Source organism: Geospiza fortis, unplaced genomic scaffold, assembly GCF_000277835.1.
Source record: "Geospiza fortis unplaced genomic scaffold, GeoFor_1.0 scaffold95, whole genome shotgun sequence".
Lineage (NCBI taxonomy): Eukaryota > Metazoa > Chordata > Aves > Passeriformes > Thraupidae > Geospiza > Geospiza fortis.
Genome location: NW_005054333.1, coordinates 1,568,271 through 1,592,986, shown reverse-complemented (window position 1 = coordinate 1,592,986; position 24,716 = coordinate 1,568,271). Strand labels below are relative to the sequence as shown.

Genomic DNA, 24,716 nt, shown 5'->3' with positions numbered 1-24,716 from the left:
GATGATGCTAAGAATGAGAGCAGAGTTTTGAGATTTTCCACTACACAGGAATAGCTCTACCATTCAAATAGAACTGTACATTCATAACAAACTGGTCTACATTACAAAAATAATAAAACCACACCAAAGTGATTAACATGAGCAGCTGGTATCTCTACAATTTCAAGTTAAATTTCCAACAAAATTAGAGTATCTGAAAACCAAGAACCCAACAACTAAAAATCCATAGGTTTTATGATGCGCAGCCAAAACCCACACCATTTTTTATAAAAATAAAAGCAGGTATATTGCATGCTAAGAGCCAAGTCTAACCCATGTGACACTGTTTTAATGTTATTACCTAAACGTTTTCTTTACTATAGGAAATCTTATTGCTAGAATTTGTATTATTTGTTAGTAAAATTCATAAACTTTTTTTAATGACAGTATATAAAGTTTCTTGAGAAATGTTTGAGCATGCATTGATACACAGGCATCTTTAATGTGCAGTGTTTATAATTTTCAGAATACAGATGAAAGGACATTTATTTTGGGTCATTGTTAGAAGTTACTGTGAGGAAATATGTATTTCTTTGAACTTGTAACAGATAACAAGCCTTCAAAACTCAAACCATTGTCCTTTGAGCTAAAGGAAGATATCTGTTGACTCTCGGGCATGGAATAAATATTATCTTTTCATTAAGTTGAAATCAGCCTGCTGAGAGCAACAACACAGACTACATTTGCACACAAACCTGTTTGATCCCTAATGCTCATGAAGGTAAATTCAGACATTTCTCATCTTCAATTTTAAATCCTACATGAAAACCAAATAGACACACATACACACAGAGATGCATTTATATTCAAAATAAAAATATATTTTATCTATGCAAAGTACCTACTTTTACCAAAGTGAAAACACCGAAGAGAAATACCAGCAAAATCAGGAAACTGTAAAAATCTTTGTTTACTACTAAACTTTTGAACTCAGTCTGTCATATTCCTTTGCAGATAAACAGAGTTGTTGTTATCCAACTGATGATAGTTTGAATTTGTCAGGACTTACAGATACAGGAATTACAGAAATAGAATTAGAATCATCTCATCAAATGAATCTCTGCAACACTTGACACCTCATTATTTTGCAGAAAGGGAAAACAGCTGCAAAGCTGCTTGAGGTCAGAACATAAATTTAGAACATTTAGAAACTCTAAAAGAATTATGATTAAATTAAACTACTTAGTCTACTTCTGCAGAGCAATGTTTCCCTGTTGGTTGCTTTACTGACTAAAGGCAAAACCTGTAGATGGTACATCCTAAGACACAGCTGGAACAATGGAGAGAAATTCTTTGGAATACCATTTATATCCCCTGCTTCTCTATCATGGTGAAATAAAGCATCTGTAAACATGTCAAAACTATTATAAGGAGACAGTTTATGAGCCCCAGATCCTGTACCTTTCCTGTTAATAGCAAATGGAGGTTGCTTTCCAGTGCTGAGCACTTAGAAAGGGACATCAAAACATTTTAACTGACACTGAATTTTGAAACTTTAAGATACCAGACAGGGGTACCACACTACAGGTTGCTGCGAACAAGTTAAAGTTGCTTTGTGCTATGGTTTTGTTGTAATTTTGTTCAGGGGGTGACTTAGCAATTTCTCTGCAGGAAACAGATAACCTGCAACAGCCACAAGCTGTCCAAAATAAGAATGTACCCAAGACACCTGCACAGAGATTGTTAAAGAAAAAAGCCAGTGACTGTGGAAATAAAAGGTCAAGGAGAAAAAGGTTATTGCAGACACAAAGAACTACTGATTTCTGCTCCTGGAGGAATGCAAGAATGTGTTACTCTCCTCATCTTGGTTGGGCAGAACCTCCCAGACACATGGACCTTCCCCCATTCCTTCCATCAGCAGAGACCCACTGTCACACGTTCACATTTTTCAGGTACCAGTTTTTATTCCCTTTCCTGAGATTCTAAGTGTAAATCAGTGTGAATCTACTCTTCTCAAGCAGGAGTGTGAACAGCAGACCACACCAACGCTCCACTCTTGGGGCCTTCCCTAAATTCAGAAAAAAAAAATCTGCAAAAACCTGGGCTCAAAGAGTTTTCTTCACACAACTGATACAAGATTCTTCAAGATTTCTTCCTTAAGAAACCCACATATCTCAGTACTCAGCACAGACAATAGAACAGACAACTGCCTTTTAGTTAAGTCCACTGAAATTTAGAGGGGGAAATAAAGTATTCATGAGCATTGAATTTATTGTTCTTTTATCTGACTATATTCTACATGACTTTCAAACCACTTTCCAATCAACTGCTTAGTGAACACCATGCCATTAGATGCTACAGAAATATTTAAATTTATTGTATTAAATTTAATGAGAGCAATGGCAGAGTTTTTTAGCAGCTTGGTAGACTACCTTCATGCCCAGCGCCTCTATCCCTACATTTATTTCACTTACTTTAATTGAATGTGATGACTTTTGCACTGCAAACAATTGCATTGTTGATTTTTTAAAAATCTGTCCCTTAATTCCATATTTTCCCTAACACTTTCGGTGGATAATCCTTGGTTTTCAACATGTACAGCTTCCATATGATAGACATGTGTTTCTTCAAATGTCCTACAGCAGGCATGACTCCTATTTCCATATTTACCACAAATGATTACATAGCCAAGATAACAAAGCCAGAGATACCAGATTAAACAGAAAGCTATCAAAGTGACTTTAAAAGTCACCTTAATGTACAATGCCATTGCAAATTCACTAGGAATATTTTGAAACTACACGACAATGGCAAAATAGGATAAAAATAACACTAAGAGGTAATTTCCTTGAATTCTAATGCACAACATGCCTCAGCACTACGTTTTCCATTTTATTGTTGAATAAATTCAGGCACTGCAAATCTCACTGACAGCAAGCAGCATGGTGTTCCTGATACCCATCATCTGCTGCAGCTGGCATAGCCTCTTCCTACCTTTGGGGAGGCAGAGCTATAAAACTAAGTCCTCAAAGCACAAATCAACAGTATTAATTGTAAACCATAAAACTGACACAGAAAGGTGCAACACTGACTAAAGACTAATTCAAGCATTCAGTTCTGTCTCTGTATAGATGGAATTGGCATTGCTGTAGGCGCTAATGCAACAATTTCATTTCTGTTCCATTCAGAGAACAAAAAAAGGAAGGCGGAAAACACACTCTGTATCTGCCAGACAATGGACAGATGAAGTGCAGAGTGTTGGAGCCACCTGTGGTGAAACACCTGCAGTGAGAAAAGAGCTGCAGCCTCAGGTGCTCCGCAGGAAGTGCCCAGGCCCCCCAAGGATGGGCTCCACACCAAGGTACAGAGGTTTTTACAACTCTTGGCTCTCCATGAACACCACATCACCAAAGGGATGGATTTGTACTCCACAGCATAAATGATGCTACCAGTGATCCTACAACTGTGGCTGGACTACTTTTACTCCTAAAATCTTATGATAGAAATAAACACTCATCTGATCTTAGCCTAAGCAGACCTAATTTCTACCCATGATTTAACTGTGATATACAGAGACTGCCTTGAGATGACAAGACATCTGACAGTCCTCAGGGGGAAAAATATAATTTCATCATTATCAGCAGTGTAATGAGAAAGGTTAATTAAAACAATTACAGTAGGTCTTTTTTCTTCATACTGTTACATATTTTTAGTCCCCAGCTGTTTGTGGAATGACATGAACTTGCAGTTCAGATACAGGTAGTCTCTATGCAGGTCATAGTTATCTGAAATCTGTGCAACACCCACTCTCTTCATCACACTTGGTAATGCAAATATTTGTTGCACCCACACACTATGGGAGAAGCTGCTTCCATACTCTCAGCCAAACTCAGGAACATTTAAGCCACATGAAACATCAAACTGATGTAATTTCCCTTTCTGGTACTTGTTTTTTTTCCTGCTTCACCACGTCTCTTCCGCTTCCCCAGACAGTCAAAAATGACAGATAAGAAAATGCAGAGAAATGGACTGTGACTGTAAAAGGAAATGTAATTGGTGCAAGACTCTCTACTGTCTTCAGTTTTGTACAGTCATTTACAGCTGTCTAAAGCCTGTGACACTGGCACCCAAGTGAGTGAGCAGGCAATTAAGATTTTGTACTCTTCCACAATCACTCTGCACAGAAGTGAACTACTGGACACTGTGTGAGAGCAGTGACACTGAGCACTCTGGCTTGAGGACCACATCACTGAGAAGGAATCTGCTCTTCCCTGACAGGCCTTCAGAGCTCAGACCTAGAAGATGTTGAACCCTCAAGATCCCTAACCAACAGAAGTCCTTAAGCACTTACTTAACATTACAAACTCATGCATGTAAACACTTTCATTGCTTGCAGCATGTGTAGGCAGGGAAGACAAGGCCCCAAAACCATGCAATCTCAACCCACCATCACTCAACAAGTCCACTGTTCAGCCAAATATTCTATGCTTTAACCACAAAACTGGAAGCCATTTAAACAATAATAACAGGCAAGCCAGCATGAAGTTCTGTATTAATAAAACTAAAATCAAGTCAAGGCAAATTAAGAGTTATTTTAGAAGCTCCAATTTCCTGTGACACCTAACACTTACAAACACTTGCTAAGAAAATGCAGAACTTTTTCCTTAGGTCAGAGGCTGAACTTCAACTCCGTCCATAGCCTCTATCAACTGGCTACCAGGCTGAAGCAAATTGAATGGTGAATGGTTTGCTTTTTAAATAGAAGTATAAGCCAGCTACATCCTTTCCTTCAAGCATCAGCACAAAGACAGGGACTAGGATTGCCAGATGGAGGTTTAATTATCTGCCAGCCTTCAGAATTGGTCATGGTAAGAGGGGCTGGACTGGGGAATGCAGCTGATGTAGGAAACTGGAGAGAATGGCTGCAACAATACAGGTAGCTGCAGAATTGGGGGTGGTCAGACAATATTAAATTAGTTTTTAAATCATTAACCAAAAATCATGTTTACAAATATCCACATTTTAATTTTCTTCTGGGCTATTTAACAGCACATCCTATAGATTTTTTTTCGAAATCATATTAAAAAATAAAAGAACAGGATTCCTGTTTCTTTATTCATATTCAAACTTTATGTAAAATATTCTTAAAACATTTTAATAAGTGCACAAAGCAGGAAAGCAATCTTTTTATTTATGGAGTTTGCACTGACAAAAACTTGTACTGCTTAGAGGAAAGAAGGGCCTAAAGTCTACGCATAAATTTAAGAAGTATGCCTTAGTACTGCAGTTCTCAAATTAATTGCATTAACTGTAACCGTCTAAACACAAAATATGCCTTTTCTAAGCAAACAATTCTCCTGCCATAATTTAATCTAATAAATTTTTAAAGGGTACCAACAAGACCATCCTCACAAACTGTCATGCATAGGGCTTGTTTGTTTGCCTCTCATGACAACACATCCCAAAATACAGAGCATATTTCAACTTGTTATTCTCCAAGTCGCCTGCCAAACTGCAGACAAATTGTAAACATGAAGAACATGTTAAGCCTATTCAAGCCCACAAAAAAAAATCAAGTCTTGCACAGTAAACTCTGCTATAATTTCCTGATGTAGGTCAAAACTCAGCAGAAAATCACATTGTCTATTTTTATCCCAGTTCACTGGAAGTGCTTTACCTTTCTGTTTTCTTGATAAGCACAGCCCTGAAGATTTGTTCCTGGGGAGTTTTCTCTTTTTCATCAGTTGGTTGCACAAAAGGGTGGACAGCAGCCAAGACAAAGCCCTGCTGGTACAATTCTTCCAGCTGAGCTGGAAGATCATACAAGGAGGAGAGCTTGATTGCAGATGATCCTGGCAGCTCAGCTGGAAACAAAAAGAAATTGGTCAATAATCCGACACTGGACTATCATGTATTTTAAAATCCAGGCTCCTCAGAGCCAAGTAAGCCTCACACTGATCTACAATATTAACACCAAAACTGACCTTTCCTGAGACCCATTCTGTATTTCGTATTTTAAGCAGGTTGTCTTGGCGAAGTACTTGTATTACACAAGAGACTCACGCAATTAAACAAGAAATCAGATACATTAAAATGCCAAATCCACCACACAGTCTGGCAGAGATAAGTCGAAGAATTTAATAAAAACAAGGCAGTTGGTCAAAAGATATTCTAGGTTTTAGTAGTTGTCATAGTAATGCAAGTAAAGAAGAGTGAGCCATGAGTCAAAAACACAAAACAAGAGAGAAGAGTCAATGAAGGCAGAACATGTCAAATTCAAAAGCTATAAAAAGAAGCATCAATCTACACAAAATCAGACTAAGAGATCACTGATGCAAGATGCTGATGAGACCAAGTATCTGCCAAAATGTCTGAAGAGAATTTTGCAGGTATATTGATAATAGGAACGTTGAATGATGCATACCTGTAGCAATGAGAAACCTTTTAGAATAAACACTAAATCTTATACCTCAGGATTTAAGCAAACCCATACATATAAGAGGTGAGGATGAGACATAGTATATGAAAATAATCCTTCCCCAATCTGCTTACTGCAAGGTTTTATGCCATCTTGTCAAGTATTTGTTGCTGACTCCTGTCAGACACTTGACATACACATGGATATTTCAGTCAGTATAGCAATTGCCCTTATTTCTTTGGAGTCTTGTGGGATTCAAATGAAAATCCCATAAATCACCTAAAACAATCTTTTATTCTCTTCTTCTCTACATCAGTAATTCCTCATACACTTTTCATATTTTATGGGAAACGACATCTCTCTTTCCTGACCTTTGCCTCTTCATTTCCATTTCGCTTGGAGGATATTTATTATGTCATCTAAACCACGCCAGGGCATACAGGGCGGTGAGGTCCTGGGTGTTCTTCCCTCCCACTGAAACCAGGAGGGAGGAGATGCTGAAAGAAACACAGCAAATGCTCCCAGCACCTTGCAAGCCTTTGCTAAAAAAAAAGCACTGGAGAATAGTTTGTATGAAATAAGCGGGCAATGCAAAATAAGGTTTCATTGTACTGCTTTTTCCATCAAACCGTATGGCTACCCTTTATGAATAATTTAAGGGGTTATCAAAAAAACTAATAAATATTCAAGCCAAATAATACCAAGGAATAATTTAAATAATAATAGAATAGATGTGCTTGGTATGTTTCTTCCTCATGTAAGACCACGTTCCAGAAGGGAATAATGGAACTTTTTGACCAGGACTTTAAGATGTAGAATTTTTTATTATTTTAACAAATAAAATGAGATCCAAGCAACATGCACATTGACAGACAATAGGGCTCTACCTTCTGCAACAGCATACAAATCACTTCAGAATCATAAAAAGAGATGGCACAATGAATAATGCATAATAAATAATAAACCAAACAGTTACTTACTGGAGCCTGCTGGGGATAAAAATAGGGAAACAGATTTTAGAGAATTCCATTTTTCCTCTTGTACTCAGAGACTCCAAGTATTTTTGACTACACTGCAAATAATTAATTTCTAAATGAGAGGTTTACTTGGATACAATGGAATGACTAAACACTACTCAGCAATGTTAATTCTGGTCAGAGTGCTCCAATTTTTAACCATCCCCTATGAAAACTGATGCTCGCCTGGAGTACATATGTAGAATCAGGATTCTTCTGAGGATAGCTTGAGTAAGATTAGTAAAAAGTCTCGTCATTAACATGGGAGACTGGCTGCTTCCTCCTAAAAGCTAAACATGAGGAAAAAGTGTGGAAATGCGTGTAATTGGAGCCTTGGGATGTAACTTGATTAAAAAAGAAATGTAATAGAAAATAGAGATGGGTGGGATCATCCAGCTAGTTCATCCAACTACCTAGAGGCAGGATCAGTTCTAGTTTAGTTGTTTCTCCGTTTTTCTCATCTATTTTTAAAAACCTTTAGTAATGGAAATTCCACAATCCCCCTAAGTCATTTTTCAGCACTTCTCTATTCTTCCTACTCAAAACCCTTTCCTAGCACGTGGCCTAAATTTCCCTCTCTTAAATTCATGATTGCTACTTTCCCACTTGGGTATTTCTTTTCTGCAACAGCATTTCATAACTCCTAACACCATTCATGCTTTAATCTTACTTTCTTTATACTGTATAAACTCAGTCCTTTCAATGCTCCTGTTCTCCTGTTTTTTGTATTTCTAAGTAACTTTTGATGTTCTCTCCTGATTCTCTTCAACTGGTCTATATTTTTCTTCAAGTATAGTACCTAATTTTGACCACAGTGATCCAGCACAAGCCTCACCACTGCTCTGTAAAATGGAAAACTCTAACACTTACTACATCTTATGTCAGTTTACATAATCCCAGGGGAAAAAACCAAAGGAAATTCTTCTCCCCATAACTAACAGTGGCCAGTTTTCCTGTTCTTTGTGAATTTTAGGATTTTTCCTTTCAGTTCTCAAGGCCTGTTATGGATTCTGACTTTCACAGAATGAACAGCACTTCTCAGACTGGCAAACTGCAATAAACATATTCAGCCGTCATTGCTGCAATAGTTAATGGAAACTATGAATTCTAACAGACTCTGACCAGAACAATTTTAAGCCTTACAGCCAATACATCTTTTTGGTTTGACACTGAACTATTGCTAATTTCTCCTCAGACTAGAGATCCTTCACAGCAGAAAGACAAGTTCCTGTTACACAACTGATGTCCACAAGGTCTATGAGTTTTCTGGACCTACAGACCTGTGCTGTGCATTCTTGTTACTCTCCAACTGGTTTGAGTTGTGCAGATTCCTCCACAGAAATCCCTGCTACACATCATCCTCTGGGTATTTCATAACACATTTTTTCCAGTATCTTTCTGGGCATTGAGCTAACAATCTCACAAAACTCTTTCAATGTAGGTTAAAAAAGGATATCACATTTTGCTACAGAGTTGTATTCATTCTTCAGCAGTCTTCAATCTTAAATTATAAAATTTCAATTATTTCTTCAGCTAATTCCTCTACAGCGCATACCTGTAAGTTTGCCCTACTTGGAAACATCTAATTTATCAAATCAGTTGTCAATCTAGTCTTTCCTTACTTTACCTTAGAAAAATGCTAACATTTTCAGAAAACCTTACCCAATTTCCAGTAAAATATATTAAAATGTTATTAAAGAGAATTCTAACTATATCATTTTGGAAGCAAAAGGAAGACTAAAATTGTGTACAACAGGGACCTGTGTAAGGTAAAAGAACAAATGAAAAACCAAATAAAAACTTGTATAACACTAGTGCTTATAAGCCTTTATTTTACCAAAACATAATGCTGACTTCTTTTCTCAGTCTCTTTTTTGCTCTTGAACTGCAGTTGGCTCTAAGTTTTAGGTTCTGGTCCATACTTGCACATTTATTGCTGTATTTCTCAATGTGGCCTCAGAAGATCCCTTTGTTTATCATCTAGATGAGTGTGTAAGAAACTTGTAAATGAAAGAACCCACATTCTTCACTTAGGTTAAAGTTGAAGGTGGAAATAGTGGCGCTTGCTGCTTTTGGACTGGATTACCAGACAAATTAGTTTGTTGCCTGATACATACAGAAAATTACAACTTTACAGACTCTTCAAAAAGAAAGAAAGTTTGTGTTATACAACTGATATCTGTAAGGTGACTTTCCTGGGTCTAGGGACTTGTGCATTCTTTGCTGCTAATGGAAAAACCCGACCAGATATTCTCACTTACCCTCATCTTACCACAAAGAAATCAGTAAGAGGAGTGAATTTCCATAAAAATCTACAGGCTTTCATGTGTATTTGAAAGTTGTCATTTCTGTAGCTCCAGAAAGCAATTTATGGGAAAAAGAGAAAGGAGGCACAGTCTACTACCAGAATCCTGAGGGACTAAGAGCAGGCTGAGAAACAAGACAGGGAAGGCAGATACTGAAGAGGACTTCTTCCTGTGTTAAGGAGCTCCTCTTTCCCTCCCACTGGCACATCCAGGGCTTCTACCACAGGGAACAAACAGACATTGACTGGCTCCAGACTGAAGCATCTCATGTGACCTCTGACAACTGTGCTATAGTCCACACTAATGAGGTAGATGCCTCCTGATCAAATATTAAGAGAGTTACAGCAACCATCTATAAAAAGTAGTTTGATTTTTGTGTATTAAAACAATAGATTTGGGTACTTTTGAGATGCTGTAAACCAGCACTGTGAAGTAAGAAAGGTATAGTATGCCTTATAAAATAATCCCTGGATTTACCTATTAGTCCATGCTTAATGACACCCATCATCAAGTACAAGACATTTGTATATAATATACATACTCAACAGAATTATGTGATTTTAACTCTATTCTATTTGATAAACGGCAACTTCCTCTTCCTGACACTTACGTTTAAGACAAAGATAAAATGAATTTTATTATTTTTTAATTTCCTATTATGTGAATGATAGCTATTCCCCAGAAAAGCTGAAATGTTAAATGCTAAAATGGCATTTATTTAATTTCTCTTTACTGAAATGGTCAAATCTGAGGTCAAATTTGGGTCTTGGTTTCTTGGCACCTATCCTTAATACTTTATTTAAAAGAGCAAGCATACAGTTCTACTTTAAATTTCTATTATCCTGTCTATCTACTACCCTGTAACATTAGCTTAGTTTGCTAATCCCAACAATTAGGTGTTGGGCATTTTTTGGTCTTCATTTTTCAACATGTTTTTCTGATTAAGCCTTTATGCTCTTATTTCAGTCACAGCTGCTAAAGGCAGATGGAGCCCTTAATGACAGTTTACATTACAGGTGAAAATGTTCCACAAAAATAATGGAGACTCCTTTTAACTACTCCTTGTTACCTTTTAAAGTTTTCATGTTCATCTGCATTTTAAATGTTCCTCAGTTTATTATGGAACATTAAATAAGCCTTTCTCATAGAATCACAAAATAGTTTGGGTTGGAAGGGACTTGAAAGATCATCTAGTTCCAGTCCCTCTGCCTTTGCATTAAAACAATCAAAGATCAAATCTGGGTGTACATAGATTGTACACATTCTCTGTCCATACTAGGTACAGAAGAAAACACTTTGCTCAAGGTGTGACACATCATGGGGTCTGAAACAAAGGCAGACTGGCAAACTCAAGAGATCCCACTATTCAGTGATGTAGCAACTCAGTTACCTGGTAGCTGCATCCACATTACTCCTATTTCATAAAATCACTGAATGGGTTTGGGTTGAAGGCTCTTTAAAGATCATCTGCTCCAATTCCCACAGCAAGGCCCATGGACCTGTTCTACTAGATCAGGTTGCTCAGAGCCCCATCCAACCTGACCCTGAATGTTTCCAGGGTTGAGGCATCCACCATCTCTCTGGGAAATCTGTTCCAGTGTTTCACCATCCTCACTGTAAAAAAATGTCTTCCTTAAGTACAATCTAAATCTATCTTTTTAGCTTAAAACCATCACTCCTCCTCCTACTGCAACACACCCTATCAAAAAGTTTGTCTCCATCTTTCTTGCAAGCCTCCTTTAAGTACTGAAAGACCACAATAAAGTCACTCAGGGGCCTTCTCTTCTCCAGGCTGAACAAGCTCAATTGTCTCAGTCTTTCCTCATAGGAGAGGTACTCCAGCCCTGTGATCAGCTTTGTGAACCTCATCTGGACCTGCTTCACCAGGTCCATGCCTTTCCCTTGCCGGGGCCCCAGAGCTGGACGCAGCACTGCAGCTTGGGTCTCACCAGAGCACAGGAGAGGGGCAGAATCCCTTCCTTTGACCTGCTGGCCACTCTGCTTTGGATGCTTTGAACACACACTGCTTGGTCATGTCCAGTTTTTCACCCACCAGCATATCCCTAGGCCTTTCTCAGCAGGCTGCTTTCAATCCCTTCACCCCCAGCTCGTGCTGGTACTCGGGGTGGCACTGACCCAAGTGTGGGACCTCGCTCCTTTAACCTCATGAGGTTCACATGGGTCAACTCCTTTAGCTTGTCCAGGGTCCCTCTGAATGGCACTATATCTCTCAGGTGTGTCACCTGCACCACTCACCCTGTTGTCATCCACAAACTTGCACTCCATGTCATATGACCAGGCCTAACATGTATTATCAGGCTCAGACCCTTCAAGAAATACAGGTCCAACTGTTTTCTTTTACAAAGTGCAGGATGAGACTGTTTCCCAATCCATGGCCATTCCTGTGAGCAATTCCTGCTCAAGGCATCCATAGCCAGTGAACTATGGACCCATTCATGCTCCTCCTGTACCTCCTCTCTCCAGCATCACAAATCTTGCAGGTCCTTCCACCAAACTACAGATGCTTCAGGTCACTCACAGAAAGAATGATGTCTTCCTGTCTCCTCCCTAGGGGAGCCCAGGGTTCAAGGAGCCCTCCTCAGAAGAGGGAAGTTCCTAACAGAAGGGCCACAGGAGATATGACAGTGCAGCTCTCCCTCCCCACTGAGGACTCAAAGCCACATGGTTGCCCCTGAGCAGGACTGAGCCTATGAGCTATAAAGAAGCAAACATTCAGGCACACTCCATACTTTGTCACTCCTACTCACTACCTCCATGCACCTCCCAACTCAGCACAATTTTTGTGCTCCTGTCCTTCCAAAGCACCCAAATCTCTTTCCTGCACTACAAAGAGCACGTAGGAGAGCACTCAGGTCCAGAAAATCTTCCATGTTTTCACACAGGGCGCTTCGTGAGCACATTTATGACTGTTTATAACAGCCCTGGTCATTTGTAGAATTGCAAGGCAAGCACGCTTCCTCTATTTAGTATGAGCACTGCTGTTCCTTAATTCAATATCAATTTCTTTCCAGCAACTTTAATCTAATTTAAAGAAATCAAATCTACAGCAGACTAACTTGTAGAAGAGCGAAACACTGTATTAGGACCAGCCAAAGAAATTTAACTAAAAAGTTTACCCTGAGAAGATGCAGTTTCACCTACCTTAAAACATTTTGTAAGAACACATCAACTGCAGCAAAGGTTTTCATTTGGATAATGTTCAGAAATAAAAGTAATGTATTCATGTTTTACAATATCAAAGTGGTTAAATAAGCACATTGTTTTCAGTGTTTCTATGAATTTCCACTCCACTTGAAATTTTGGAATTACCTGTAATACTGGAATTGCGATTTCCTGATGGAAGGTAGAACTGCATTGACAGAAGGTGCACAGTCACAACAACTAGGATACACAAACAAACCAGTGTCTCTAGGAGCAGCTGGTTTGGGTAAGCTGAACACTGACTGCTAAATGAAGGATCATCCTGTCAGGCCATCTTTTGGTTTGCCAAAGTCCTTGGGTTTCTCTGTGCAGGCCCTGAGGGCTGAATGGTACCACAGCCCCTCTCAGAGAGCTGGGGATCATCACAACCTAAGGGAAGGAAGGTGCAGGGTAACAACCTATTGTGAAGTATTGGCTTTTTTCTTATAATGCAGAACAGACTGGAAAATATCCCCTCTCTGTATTATAAATAAGTAAGTTTTTAAGGCAGTTTTCACTGACTTATTCAGCAGTTAGTTTGGAACAGCTGAAGCAATCCAGATCATGATCCTTTCCAACTATTCAGGCTTGCTAAGGCCAATTTGTTAACTCTGGAGGGAAGACAGCAAACTGGTACTTGAATATTCTCAAAACACTTACAGACTCATCCTGAGAGAAGGTTATTTCCATTCAGTGTCAATCTCACAAACACAAAAAAATATTAAGCCATTTATTGCAAATTTTTCATTCTTTGTTACAAACACTAAGGAACTCTCTTTCATGCAGCACAAATTGTCTGTGGGCCAGAACAATGCAACCATGCTACTCTCACTTAACTATAATTATTCTTTCCTCATTCAACCCACAAATTTCTTGCTACCAACACAAAGCTATCAAGGTAGTTCTAATGAAAATAAAGACAAACCTACCAGTAACGTAACTTAAAGAACATAAAACAGTAAACACATTTCTAGCAAGTCTTGTGATGAGTTCCCAATAATTGTTTCTGAACTAAAACCTACCAAACAGATGTTAAAGCAGTATAACTAACCTAGCAGAAAATATATGGTACTTGTGACACTATAACATGGTTTGAATTACCTGAAACACACTAGTATTCTAGAATTCAATGAGCTAATAGCTCAAGCTTTTGAAGAAACAACTATACAAGCTGTACACTACTGTCTCTCTTCCTTTTGAACAGAGCTTGAGCTTCCATGAAGTGCATATAGAGGTTCCTTAATTTCAAAGAGAAAATAGATAGTATTGGTGCACTACTCCTCAGACTGCTAACAGAGGCAAGATACTGGACGTTAATATAACTCATGGATTTTTCAGTAATGCTAAATTACATTCTCGGTGGTTTTTCTTTCAATCTTGAAGACAAATACAATAAATGTCACCATAAAAGAAAGTAAGGATGAATATGCAGTGCTTCATAAATGAAGGTGTCTGTTCAATAAGTTCCTAGTATTTACTTTTAGTGAAGATGTAATAATGGAAGTTAAAGATATTCAAAAGCAAAGCACTGTATCTTAAAGTGGTAGAGGGGAGAAAATCCCAGACAGACTGTGAAACTGCATATAAACCTTTAGAAAGCATGTAAATACATAGAAATGTAGATATACATGTATGCAGGTACACACAGATATACACCAACACTCTTCTTTCCTTTAGCAAACAGCAGATACATGCATTAGCCAAACTGACAAAGTACTAAGATAACTCACAGATGCAATGAGACTACAGGAACTTATCTGATCAATTGTGTTGTTGAATCTCATTGCATCTGTGAGTTACCTTGCTTGTTACCCAGTCAAAGTTTCTGTGTCTTTCAAGTATAAGTATCCTAAGAACAGGGTATGTTTGCCACAATGATGTGGTTATGCATGGGATGGCTTAACTTCTGGTGTTTCAGAAAAAAAAGGAAATACCCAGGCTATCACCTCCACTAAGTTAGAAAAACAATGACTAAACAGAAGTTTAGCAACCTAAATAAATTGACAAGCACTTCTTAAACAACTCACAGCTTATACCCATTAGCCTGTGGGCAGAATTATACAAAATGAGCAAACAGAAGACCACCTACTAGAGGTTAAAAGGGTTAATGACTGTGCAAAAAGAAAAATTAAAGACGGTGGAAAAGGGGAGGGACTTCTCCTTTAAACTTGCACAGAAATAAACCTAGGAAATCCTATCACACCTGCACTTGAATAGCTCTTCAAAATGCTATCTTTTCTATTTGCCATTCCCTCCTCCTTGGTTCTACTTCCTAAATTGATCCAGACGAAACACAGAGACAACAAAGACAGGTAATTTACATATCACAAAACCAAGGAAATGCCAATTATGTCCAACAAAACACAGGAAGTGTTCAAAGTTACATTTTATCCATACAAACTTGTTATCCGTGTAAGTTCCTAAAGATGAGTATTACATTGAACTACAGAGGAGGGAAAGGTTTTATTCTGAACTACAGGAAGGACCAGCATGCTGATTCACATGTATTTCCATCCCCTCCACAGCCCCCCAAAGTACTGGTTCTTTCTCCTAAATCTGGTTCAGACACAAATGAATCTGTTGATGGCAATGCCTCAGCTGCCAAAGTCTAACACTGAATGCTGTTCTCTTTAACAGCTAAAGCAGTAGTGAAACAGGACTTCCCATCACTTCCACCAGCAGTGCAGCAAGTCATGTCTCTCACAGCAAGCAGCCAGTCATCAAATACTTTAAAAGGAGGGAAAGGGGAGCTACTCAATGAGCAAAAAATAGTACAACTCACTGAAGAGATATTCTGATATCTTACAAGTTGGTGGCATCGGAAAAGCTGGAGGGCTGATGCATCTTTTTTGCTTCAACCCCTCTCTAACAAATGTGCCTGTGATTTTTCTTAGCAGCAAAAATAATGAATACTGGCAAGTTTCACAGCTAACTCTGCAGTCTAGCTAACCTTCATTCCCTCCCATACTCTTTAAAATGTATTTTGTCTTTTCCCCCTGTCATAACCCTCCTTTTCCTTTCCTTCTCCTCTCTCTGTTTTATGCCTCACTTCAATTTTCTTTCCATATTTCTGGCAAATTTTCATCTCGGATTTTAGAACTACAGAATACAATAAAGTAACAGTGGTTCCTTTGCAAATTTTACCAAAAGTAATGAGTAAGAAAATAGCACTGAAGTAAGAAAAAAAAATGTAAAAAGCATAGATAATATCCTCAGATGAGTACAAAATTGTCTACTTTATTAAGTTTCAAATTATGCAGAATTTATTCATTTTATGGTATACTTTGCTGGATGAGAAAAATCTCCTCTGAAATGGAATTTTTAGCATTTCCTAGCTTTCAAAATCACTACATCCTATTGTCAATAAAATGCTGCATGTGCTGATTCTTTAAGGAGGTCAAAAGCAGAAAGGTACATATAACTATCTACGTATTTCCATCCAAACCAACTGAGAACCACCTTGAGATTACTGTTTTCAATTTTAACCAAGCAGAGATTGTAGAGAAGTAGCTTGCATTCATTACATGGGATTTCTTTTCATACTCACAAGGTAGTTATAAACTACAAATCTGACTGAAGCCTAGTTTCCAAACTGAAAAATGACAAGAGGATTTCAAACATTTGAGGAAAAGGGAGGAGAAGTAAGTCAACTAAGTAGTAACTGTGGCTGAATACACTTGCTATGATCTCATGCACATTTTTCATGATACACTGGTAACTATGATTAAAATCAATGACTTGGCACAGCCAGACAAAGAAGGTAAAACTAAGTATTCCACCAAAGTATTACCTTCAAGGTTTTCCTTTTTCCCCCCAAAAAACAAGGTAACTGCTTCATACAATAAATATATGCCAGGAGAAAAAGCTGGAATCTAGAGAGAACATTTTAAAAATTTGAATTTTATAAATTCAGTCTTCAACACGAAGATTTAAATTTACCGACGTATCAAATAACCTCAGGAAGGAAGGTTAGGATCTATCAAGATAGCTCTTATTCCCCAAGCCAACCCCTGCAACTGAGAACTGATAGTCTCCAGGGAAACTAAAATCCTCTTGGCAGGTCATGCCTGTATATATTTTATACATAACACTTTGCATTGTATATACGGAAAAGGACAGACAGCTTTAGAAATGCTTGAAGGCTTTATTCAAATATTACCTGCTGGTTTCTGTTTCTTGTCATTTTACATCGCCAATGCTTCACATGTATTCTCCCCTTCTGTTCCAAGAGATGTTTTAGACTTTCTTATAAAATCTTATTTAGGATGATACTGTGTGCCAAGTTTGCTTGCTTTCTTTTTAAATCTAGAAAGGGATTTTTCCTAGTCTTGTCTCTAAAGTCCATATATTACCTTGTTTCAGATGTTCTTATTTCTTGACTGTATCAATGATATTCCTTTTCTTCAAAAGGCAGTCAAAGATACAAAGCACTTAATATTTTAAATTAGATTAAGTATCATAGTGACTTTCATCTTTCTATATTTTTCCTAGCTTGAAATATTATATATTTTAGATAAAGAGAAGATACTTCCAAATGATACATGTTTTTCATTTGGAAGATAACATATAGTGCAACTTCTCACTATTCTTTTGGTATCTATTAAATCAAAATCCCCTATTTAGAAAATGCTGTGATTTTTCACAGATGTCTGTTAAATTGTTTTCAGCTTTACTGGCAAAACTAAATAAATATTAAAGCAGCCAGAAATGTAACACAGGTCGTATAACCAAGCAAGCAGTGTTACTTGTGTTACTTGAAGATATACTCTCAATTAGATTTTGGCCCCAGGTTTAGTCATTTTTGAAAAGAAAGTTGGGTAAGAGAATGCTACATGATTAAATAAGTATTAATTCAGTATAAACAGGAGATATTCAAGGGCAGGTAAATTAAATTCAGAGGAAAGGGCTTATAATGCATTTGGATTTTTTTAAAAACACATTACCCCTCAGTAATTTTAAGATGAATACTTCTGTGGACAACTACACAAGACTCAGAAGACAACAGCTTGTTAGATTACAAATGAGTCAAAACTGAGCTATTTAACTCCATGAAAATTTCCAGGAAAACACCAAATTTTAAAAAGGAATACAAGCAAATTAGATCTGGCTTACTTTCCAATTGCTAGGCCTGCTTGGGGAACTGCAATGAAAAACCAAATCAAAAATATTCTACAGTATTTACTATTCCTCTCAGCTCTCCTGCCCCACACTTTAATTTTTTTTTTAAGTATTGATAATGAGAATACACTCACACCACTGCTAGTTGTAAGAATACCTCTGTCAGGGTATCTGAATTTCATGTGAAGAGTCTGTGTCTACAAAAGCAAGATCAATATTTTGCTGTCCCAGCAGACCTCATGTCACCCTCACGAGACTTGCCCTCAGCGCCACTGGTGAGCTGTACTTGGACATCTCAGCTACACCACAGCACCACAGGGAGCCATCCAGCTAGAACTGAAGCTGTTCTGGTATTTGCAGCAAAATTTGCAGGTCCAAATCCTTGATGTTCAAAATAATCACAGGAAACCCACGACAGACTTAACAGGCAAAGGTTTGCAGGGGAAATACAAAAATACAGGGTAGCAGTAATCCCTATCAAGCAAATTCCCAATGGTTCCTGATTAATTTGGCATGTGGAAGAGTCCTGTATCACCCCACTGATGATTTTTAGAGTGACCAAATAACAAATTCCAGAAGATACAAAGGTAGAATCACCAAATGGATCAGTCATTTTGCAATGAATTAGGTAAGTGTCAAATGAGGTAAGAGGTTCCAAAGAGGACCTACTTTCCTTCCACATGTTTTTGGATTTGCTGACTCTATTGGTACACAAGGGCAGTCAAAGATCTGATTAGGATCAATACAAGATAAAATATTTCTTGTCAACTTTTTGCTACCTGTGCTATTATACAAATTCCTATTCAAACACTCAAGATTTTCTCCATTAGCTAATGGAGAGTGATTCCCACTAATGAAGTTTTTGTTCTTCAACTTTGCTGCCACAGCCTCAAATGTTCCTTTGGTTTTTTGTTTTTTTTTTCCTTCTCACCTCTTGGATTCCTCAAACTGATGAGAAACACTGATTATGTGGCTACACTGGAGCAATGCACAAGCTCACTGGCCAGTGAGCTGCCAGTGCACATCTTGGTCCTCCTTGCCTTTCCCTGATTAATAGAGGTCTCAGTCTTCTGCCCAACTGCCAGCTTCCACAGCTCTAGGAACAGCCTAAATTTCTCACAAATTGCTTTGAAATTGTGTGGTTATAATTATTTGGAGGAATGAGACAGACAGACTGTGAGCCTTTTTTAACTCTCGTTTCCCTAGGAAACCGGTTCAGAAACAAAACAGAAAATCCATCACACTACCACCTACAAACCCTCTGAAAAAAAATTCCTTCAAAAATAAAGACCTCGAAAGAAAATCCTGCAAAAGGTATTATGGGATATTGTCTTCTGTAACACCTCTAACAGTGTATTTAACAGTGATGAGGCTTTCACAGAATATTGAAAACTACTAGCAAGCAATAGTTCACCACTGGCACCTAAAAGCAGTATGTCACTGCCAAACACACCACATCATTCAACTTGGCAAGAATGCTTGATAGAAAGCCAAAGAGTAGTGGAAAAGGCTGTTAGAAGTTAACAAAGCACTTCCCAAAAGTACTGTTTTGTTTTTTTAGGCAAGTCTGCTAGAGCATGGGTGATGGATTTACTAAAGAAAAAAGCTTTTCTTGGCAAAAAAATCCTGCTTTTTTTGCTTAGAGCAAATTTTCCTGTCACTCTGCAGAATTTGAACTCCTACTCCCTCGTTTCAGAAAAATGTGGCCAGTTTCTGTTTTCAAGTGAAGAATTCTCACACAGTGATCCTGATAGCATGGAAATCCATTGCTTAATAAGGGTCATGGGAAAATGGCCACAAATTCAAGCATCATTACAATGGAACAATCATAGCGAATTATATTTTTTTTAGTTTATTTTTTTAAGTTTGCAATAAAATGGTTGTTGTTGCAATTTTGTTTGCAAATAGTAGCAGAATATTTCTCCAAAAGTTTATGAGAAGGCATTGTTTTACCTTTATTTCTCAAAGTCATTCTGTCAGAAAAAGTGCTGCAACTACAACATTTATTAGAAATTAAAAGGAAATATGCAGAGAAACCTGATCTTCAAAGCTGCTAAGGAACAAATTAATGAAGTAAATATAATCTAATACCAAAGTAGTAAGTATATGCAATAAAGATGTAACAGATGTCCTGTCCAACAGGGACAGAATACTTTCACGGTATGAAGGTGGTAATTAAAAAGCATTACACAGTCTTAAGATCTAAGACTTCCCTTACCCCCTGGATAGGATCTCTTTTGGGTTAGTAACATCAAAAATTAGTTTCTTAAATGCACATTCTTACTGATTAAATAATAGAATACAGAGGCAAATGAGCAGGTCCCTTTCCCGGTTCTATTTACAAGGAATATAAAATAACCTTTACAGGTGGCACAGTGCAGTGTGACAATGCATATTCACAGTTTCCATACAACAGAACTGCAGGCTGTTATTCCTGTCAGCTCCTCCTTGCACAGACAATACCTCAGAAGCAAACCTGGGGAAAAGTGTAAAGCACAGTGCCTCTCTGTAAACTGCCTAATATTGTCTTCTTGCTGCTCCTGATAAAGCAACCCAAAGAGAGGTCACAGGCAGCTGCACGTGGCTCTAACTTCTAATCATATGACAGCCCACGTCAAAGTCGCTTTCACTTCTCCTCAGTCCTAAGTGGATTCTGCAAAACAGAATTTCTAACTTCTCTTATGTCAAAAAAGGCCAGACCTGCTATTGGCTAATAATGAAATATCACTGATAAAGTAGTCTGAGCGTCCACCAATGTTTCTGGAAGGGTACTCTGAAAGTATCTGTTGATGAGAAGACCAATTTTTCACAAAAATTTACTATAATAAAAAAAACCCAAACTAAACAAACAACGACAACAAGTAGTGCAAGAGTGCAGCTTGACAATGAAGTGTTACAATTAAAAAGTGTTGTATTCATTGAACATGTGGTGAAGAACAATGAAAATAATCCCACAAAATATGTCCAATTTTATCTATTTGATTACTTGAAAGGCTTCATCAAGGCATTCAACCCAGCTGGAAAAATAGGGTAGATGGACTGCAAAGAAAGACAGATGCTGCATCTGAGCTGAGCATTCCTAAGTAAATAAACAACAAAAACAAAACAAAACAAAAAAACGGCAATTCTGACACAGTTCCAAACTTTATGAAACAATAACTTAACAAAAGACCATTTATTCTGTCATTCTCTTTTTGTTCTTTTGTTTTGTGATTTGAGATAGAAGTAGATGCTAATTTTTTTTTGCTTACTAGTAATCTGTACAATAACTGCTTGTGAATTAACCCATGCAATTTTGGACTATTTGTCAATTCTTTTACCAGTTGTTATTAAGAAATTCAGGAAACAATTGTTCAAATAGAAGAACACCACAAAGGGCTTAGCAAATGAGGAACTACAGCAGTAGACTGCTGTTTATTTATACTTCACTAGTAACCATGTCCTGGCTTATCTCTAACTTTCTCAAAAATTCCACCTGTTTATTTGTAAACCTCATACCTCATTCTCTTTCAGATTTAAGGCCTTTTATCAATTCATTTGGAAACGCGTGGCACCTTTAGGACTTCTCACATCCTTGATGTCTTTAATTTTTTATGTGCCACATCGTACGCAAAAGCCTCTGTATTCTCAGACTGAGATGAACTCTTTCAACTGATGACTGTTTAACAGAGACAGATAATATTTTTGCAGTTCTTAACTCACCTGATGACTGTCAAGCTTGTCTTTCGTGGGCTGATCAAGAGCTGCAGCTCACAGCAAAGGCTTAATGAGATTCTTTTCCCCTTGAAAGGACTGTTTCTTTCAAGAAGAATCTGTAGCTAATCACTGCAAGTCTCAAGTTGAGAGGATGATTATTTGGGGGGAGACAGAAGCTGCGAGTTCTGCACAATTCAACTAAAGAAGCTTCATTTATATGAAATGAGCAGGTTTTGCAAAAACCAGTTAGCTGGGAAGTGTTAAGCTTGCAGTTCCTGTGCAAGACCTTATCACAGTCCATGGGTTACCACGTACCAGGAAGAGCCACACCAGTTCACTACAGCAGCTGCTGAGCAAGCATCGGACTCAGCCGAAACTTCTTACGTGCCGTATCTTGGAAACTCCCCTGCTTTTCGTAAGATTATCACAGAGTATAGTGTGTCACAAGTATCAAGTCATTTGCAAAACAATTACTGTACACAAACCAAGAGTCTGCTGGGTGTGCAAGTTGTATCACAGAAAGCAGGCTGCAATTTCATGCAGTAATTGTGTCACTTCTCAGTCCAGGAAATTACACACTTGTATGACTGCAGTAAGATAAAACCAAGTTACTGAGACTGTTTAAAACATGGGACAAAAATATGCAACACGCGCCAGGGTTTTGCCAAGATAGCTGAATAAGTGCCAAAGGAGCTAGCTGGGGAACTGGAAGCAAGACTAGCACAGTGTTTGGCAAATGCTAATAAGTTCTTGTCCTCTACAGAAGCAATGAACATATTTTCAGGCTGCCTCATCGCTTAAAGAGAAGGCCACAATCTGGAGGCCTGGATCAATCTTTATCAGCTTTGTAATATGTTATGGCTGCAAAACAGTAATGATCAAATGGTATTTCACCAAGTGACTACACTGAAGAGTTCCTGCACTGTTGCAAACTAGCCATGAACCAGCAGGCACTCAGAATACAGCACTAAACTGACACCTGTGGCAAAAAAGTGTTTTATACCAGGCCCAATGTGAGATGTTTGCTTGGCAGTACATTTACATCTTCTACAGACTTACTAGGCTACCTGTCACCTGTGCACATACACACAGGCACTGAAAAACAAAACTGTAAAAAAGGCCTGAAGCAGATAAAGCACCTTCACAGGCATAGGATCAATGCCTCTCTATATACCAAGTCAAGGTAAAGAAAATGCAGGTGAGGCTTTTGCACACAAAACCCATGCAAATGCTGTGAGAACATTAACCTGAAGAACAGTTAAGACTGAGACAATAATTAAGGTTTGCAAACTACATTATTTTGCTGAGTACAATATTCACAACCTTAATTAAAACTGCAGTCACAATTATGCTTGTTGCTAAAGCAACAATTCTACGTATTTACAGAACAGGGCAAAGAAAGTGAGAAATTGTGCAGTTTCCATGATAGATTAAAACTACATAAATGTTCTCAGGTTATTCTCTAAACAAAATTTAAATTGACTGTTGATTTTTTCTAGAAATGACAGCATTTTAAGGTTTAAAGTATGCTTTCCCCTGTTCAATAATGAAATAAGTCTAACACACTCAGAGGACGTTTTTCCTGTCACTGAGATTCAAAAGAAGGAAAAAAATAAAAAAAGTTGTCACGAAAGACCCAAAGGGATTTGAATCCAGAAATGTAAGTTGTCTTCTTCAGTAAAAGACCATGTGCCTGCCCATGCATGATGGGATGGGTTTTATTTAAGCAGAACTTGATAGCAAATCTTGTCAGAGTGACAGCCGCAGTCCCTGCTGGGCTTCATTGATACAACACAACAAAAAGGCATCCCTCTGGCACTGGAATGCTCCCAAAACACTGAAAACTCATGCAAGGCCGTGTCTTCTCTTCCTGCTCAACATGTCAAATGCTATCTGTCCTCCTCCACTTCTACAGTCACTCATGACCCCTCAAATTCTTTTAGTTTCTGTTCAGCTACTCTTCTCCCTTGATATTCTTTCCTTATTTCATCTGCTTTATTTTCTCCTCATGCCCACTCCTTTCTGAAGACCTTTTTTCCTCTCTCCACCATTCATGAGTGCTCATATCAAGAGAGCAGGGCATAGTAAGTGTCAAGCTAACACCTCCCTCTTAGGCTTCCAGACACAGCGAGGTGCTGCTGTGAAATCCCTTCCCTGTCCAAACCCAGGAGAACAGAGCAATGGCATTACACACAATGTTTGGGGGGAGTCTCCATGTCCACGACCCACAACTGGTCCAGGCCAGGGTGGCTCCACCTCTTTGGAAGACATAGGTGGCAGAGGCCTCAGGACAGTGCCCTTTCCTACTGCACTCATGAAAAGTCAACAGGTCCCATACTCCCTTAGGGGAACAGCAGCACCAACGTGGTCCTGCCCCTGAAACTCTTCTCACCTCTGTGTGTGATCTGCTGCAGAGATAGCCAGAGCACGGAGGCCTCATTTTGTACCAGGAGAGGTGGAAGTATGTTGGAAGATTTGCTTTTATTTCCCATTTCAACAATTCAATGCTATTGAATTGCTGGTATTCAATGGAAGGATGTTGGAAGATTTGCTTTTATTCCCCCCATTTCAACATGCAGCCCACAGACAGGGTGCATACCTCTCACATTCTCTCCATGACTAGGTGCAATGCTAGGCACCAAAGCTGAGTTAAATTTTGTTCCAGTTAATTCTCTGGTCATGCTGGTCCCTGGGGGAATGTTTCTGGTGTAGGCCATATCAGCACCCCATCATCCTTTTTCCTTTTCTTTGTCCCTGCTCCTGGAGTTCCAGATCCCACTTTTTCTCCATGTTTTTCTTACCACTTTACTTGTAACTTTGGGCCACGTTCATCTTGTCTGACAATAAAGTTAGCCAATATGTTACTTGAACTCTTTTTCTGCCCCACTGCTGTTTAGCTGCAGCTGTGCCTTCCACTCCACTTCTTCAGTGCAGAAGTCTAAAGTGTCTGTGTTGTCTGGGGCACCGCAGCAGGGAAGCCAT

The 24,716-nt window shown here is 38.4% G+C and overlaps 1 protein-coding gene across 1 annotated transcript in view; it reads right to left on the bottom strand.

The window, feature by feature from the left end:
- The window catches only part of RFTN1 (raftlin, lipid raft linker 1), a 104,383-nt gene that overhangs the window by 50,479 nt on the left and 29,188 nt on the right, over nt 1-24,716 (bottom strand). The window contains 1 exon segment of the mRNA XM_031057677.1: nt 5,657-5,843. Within this exon segment, the coding sequence (XP_030913537.1) occupies nt 5,657-5,843 (187 nt within the window).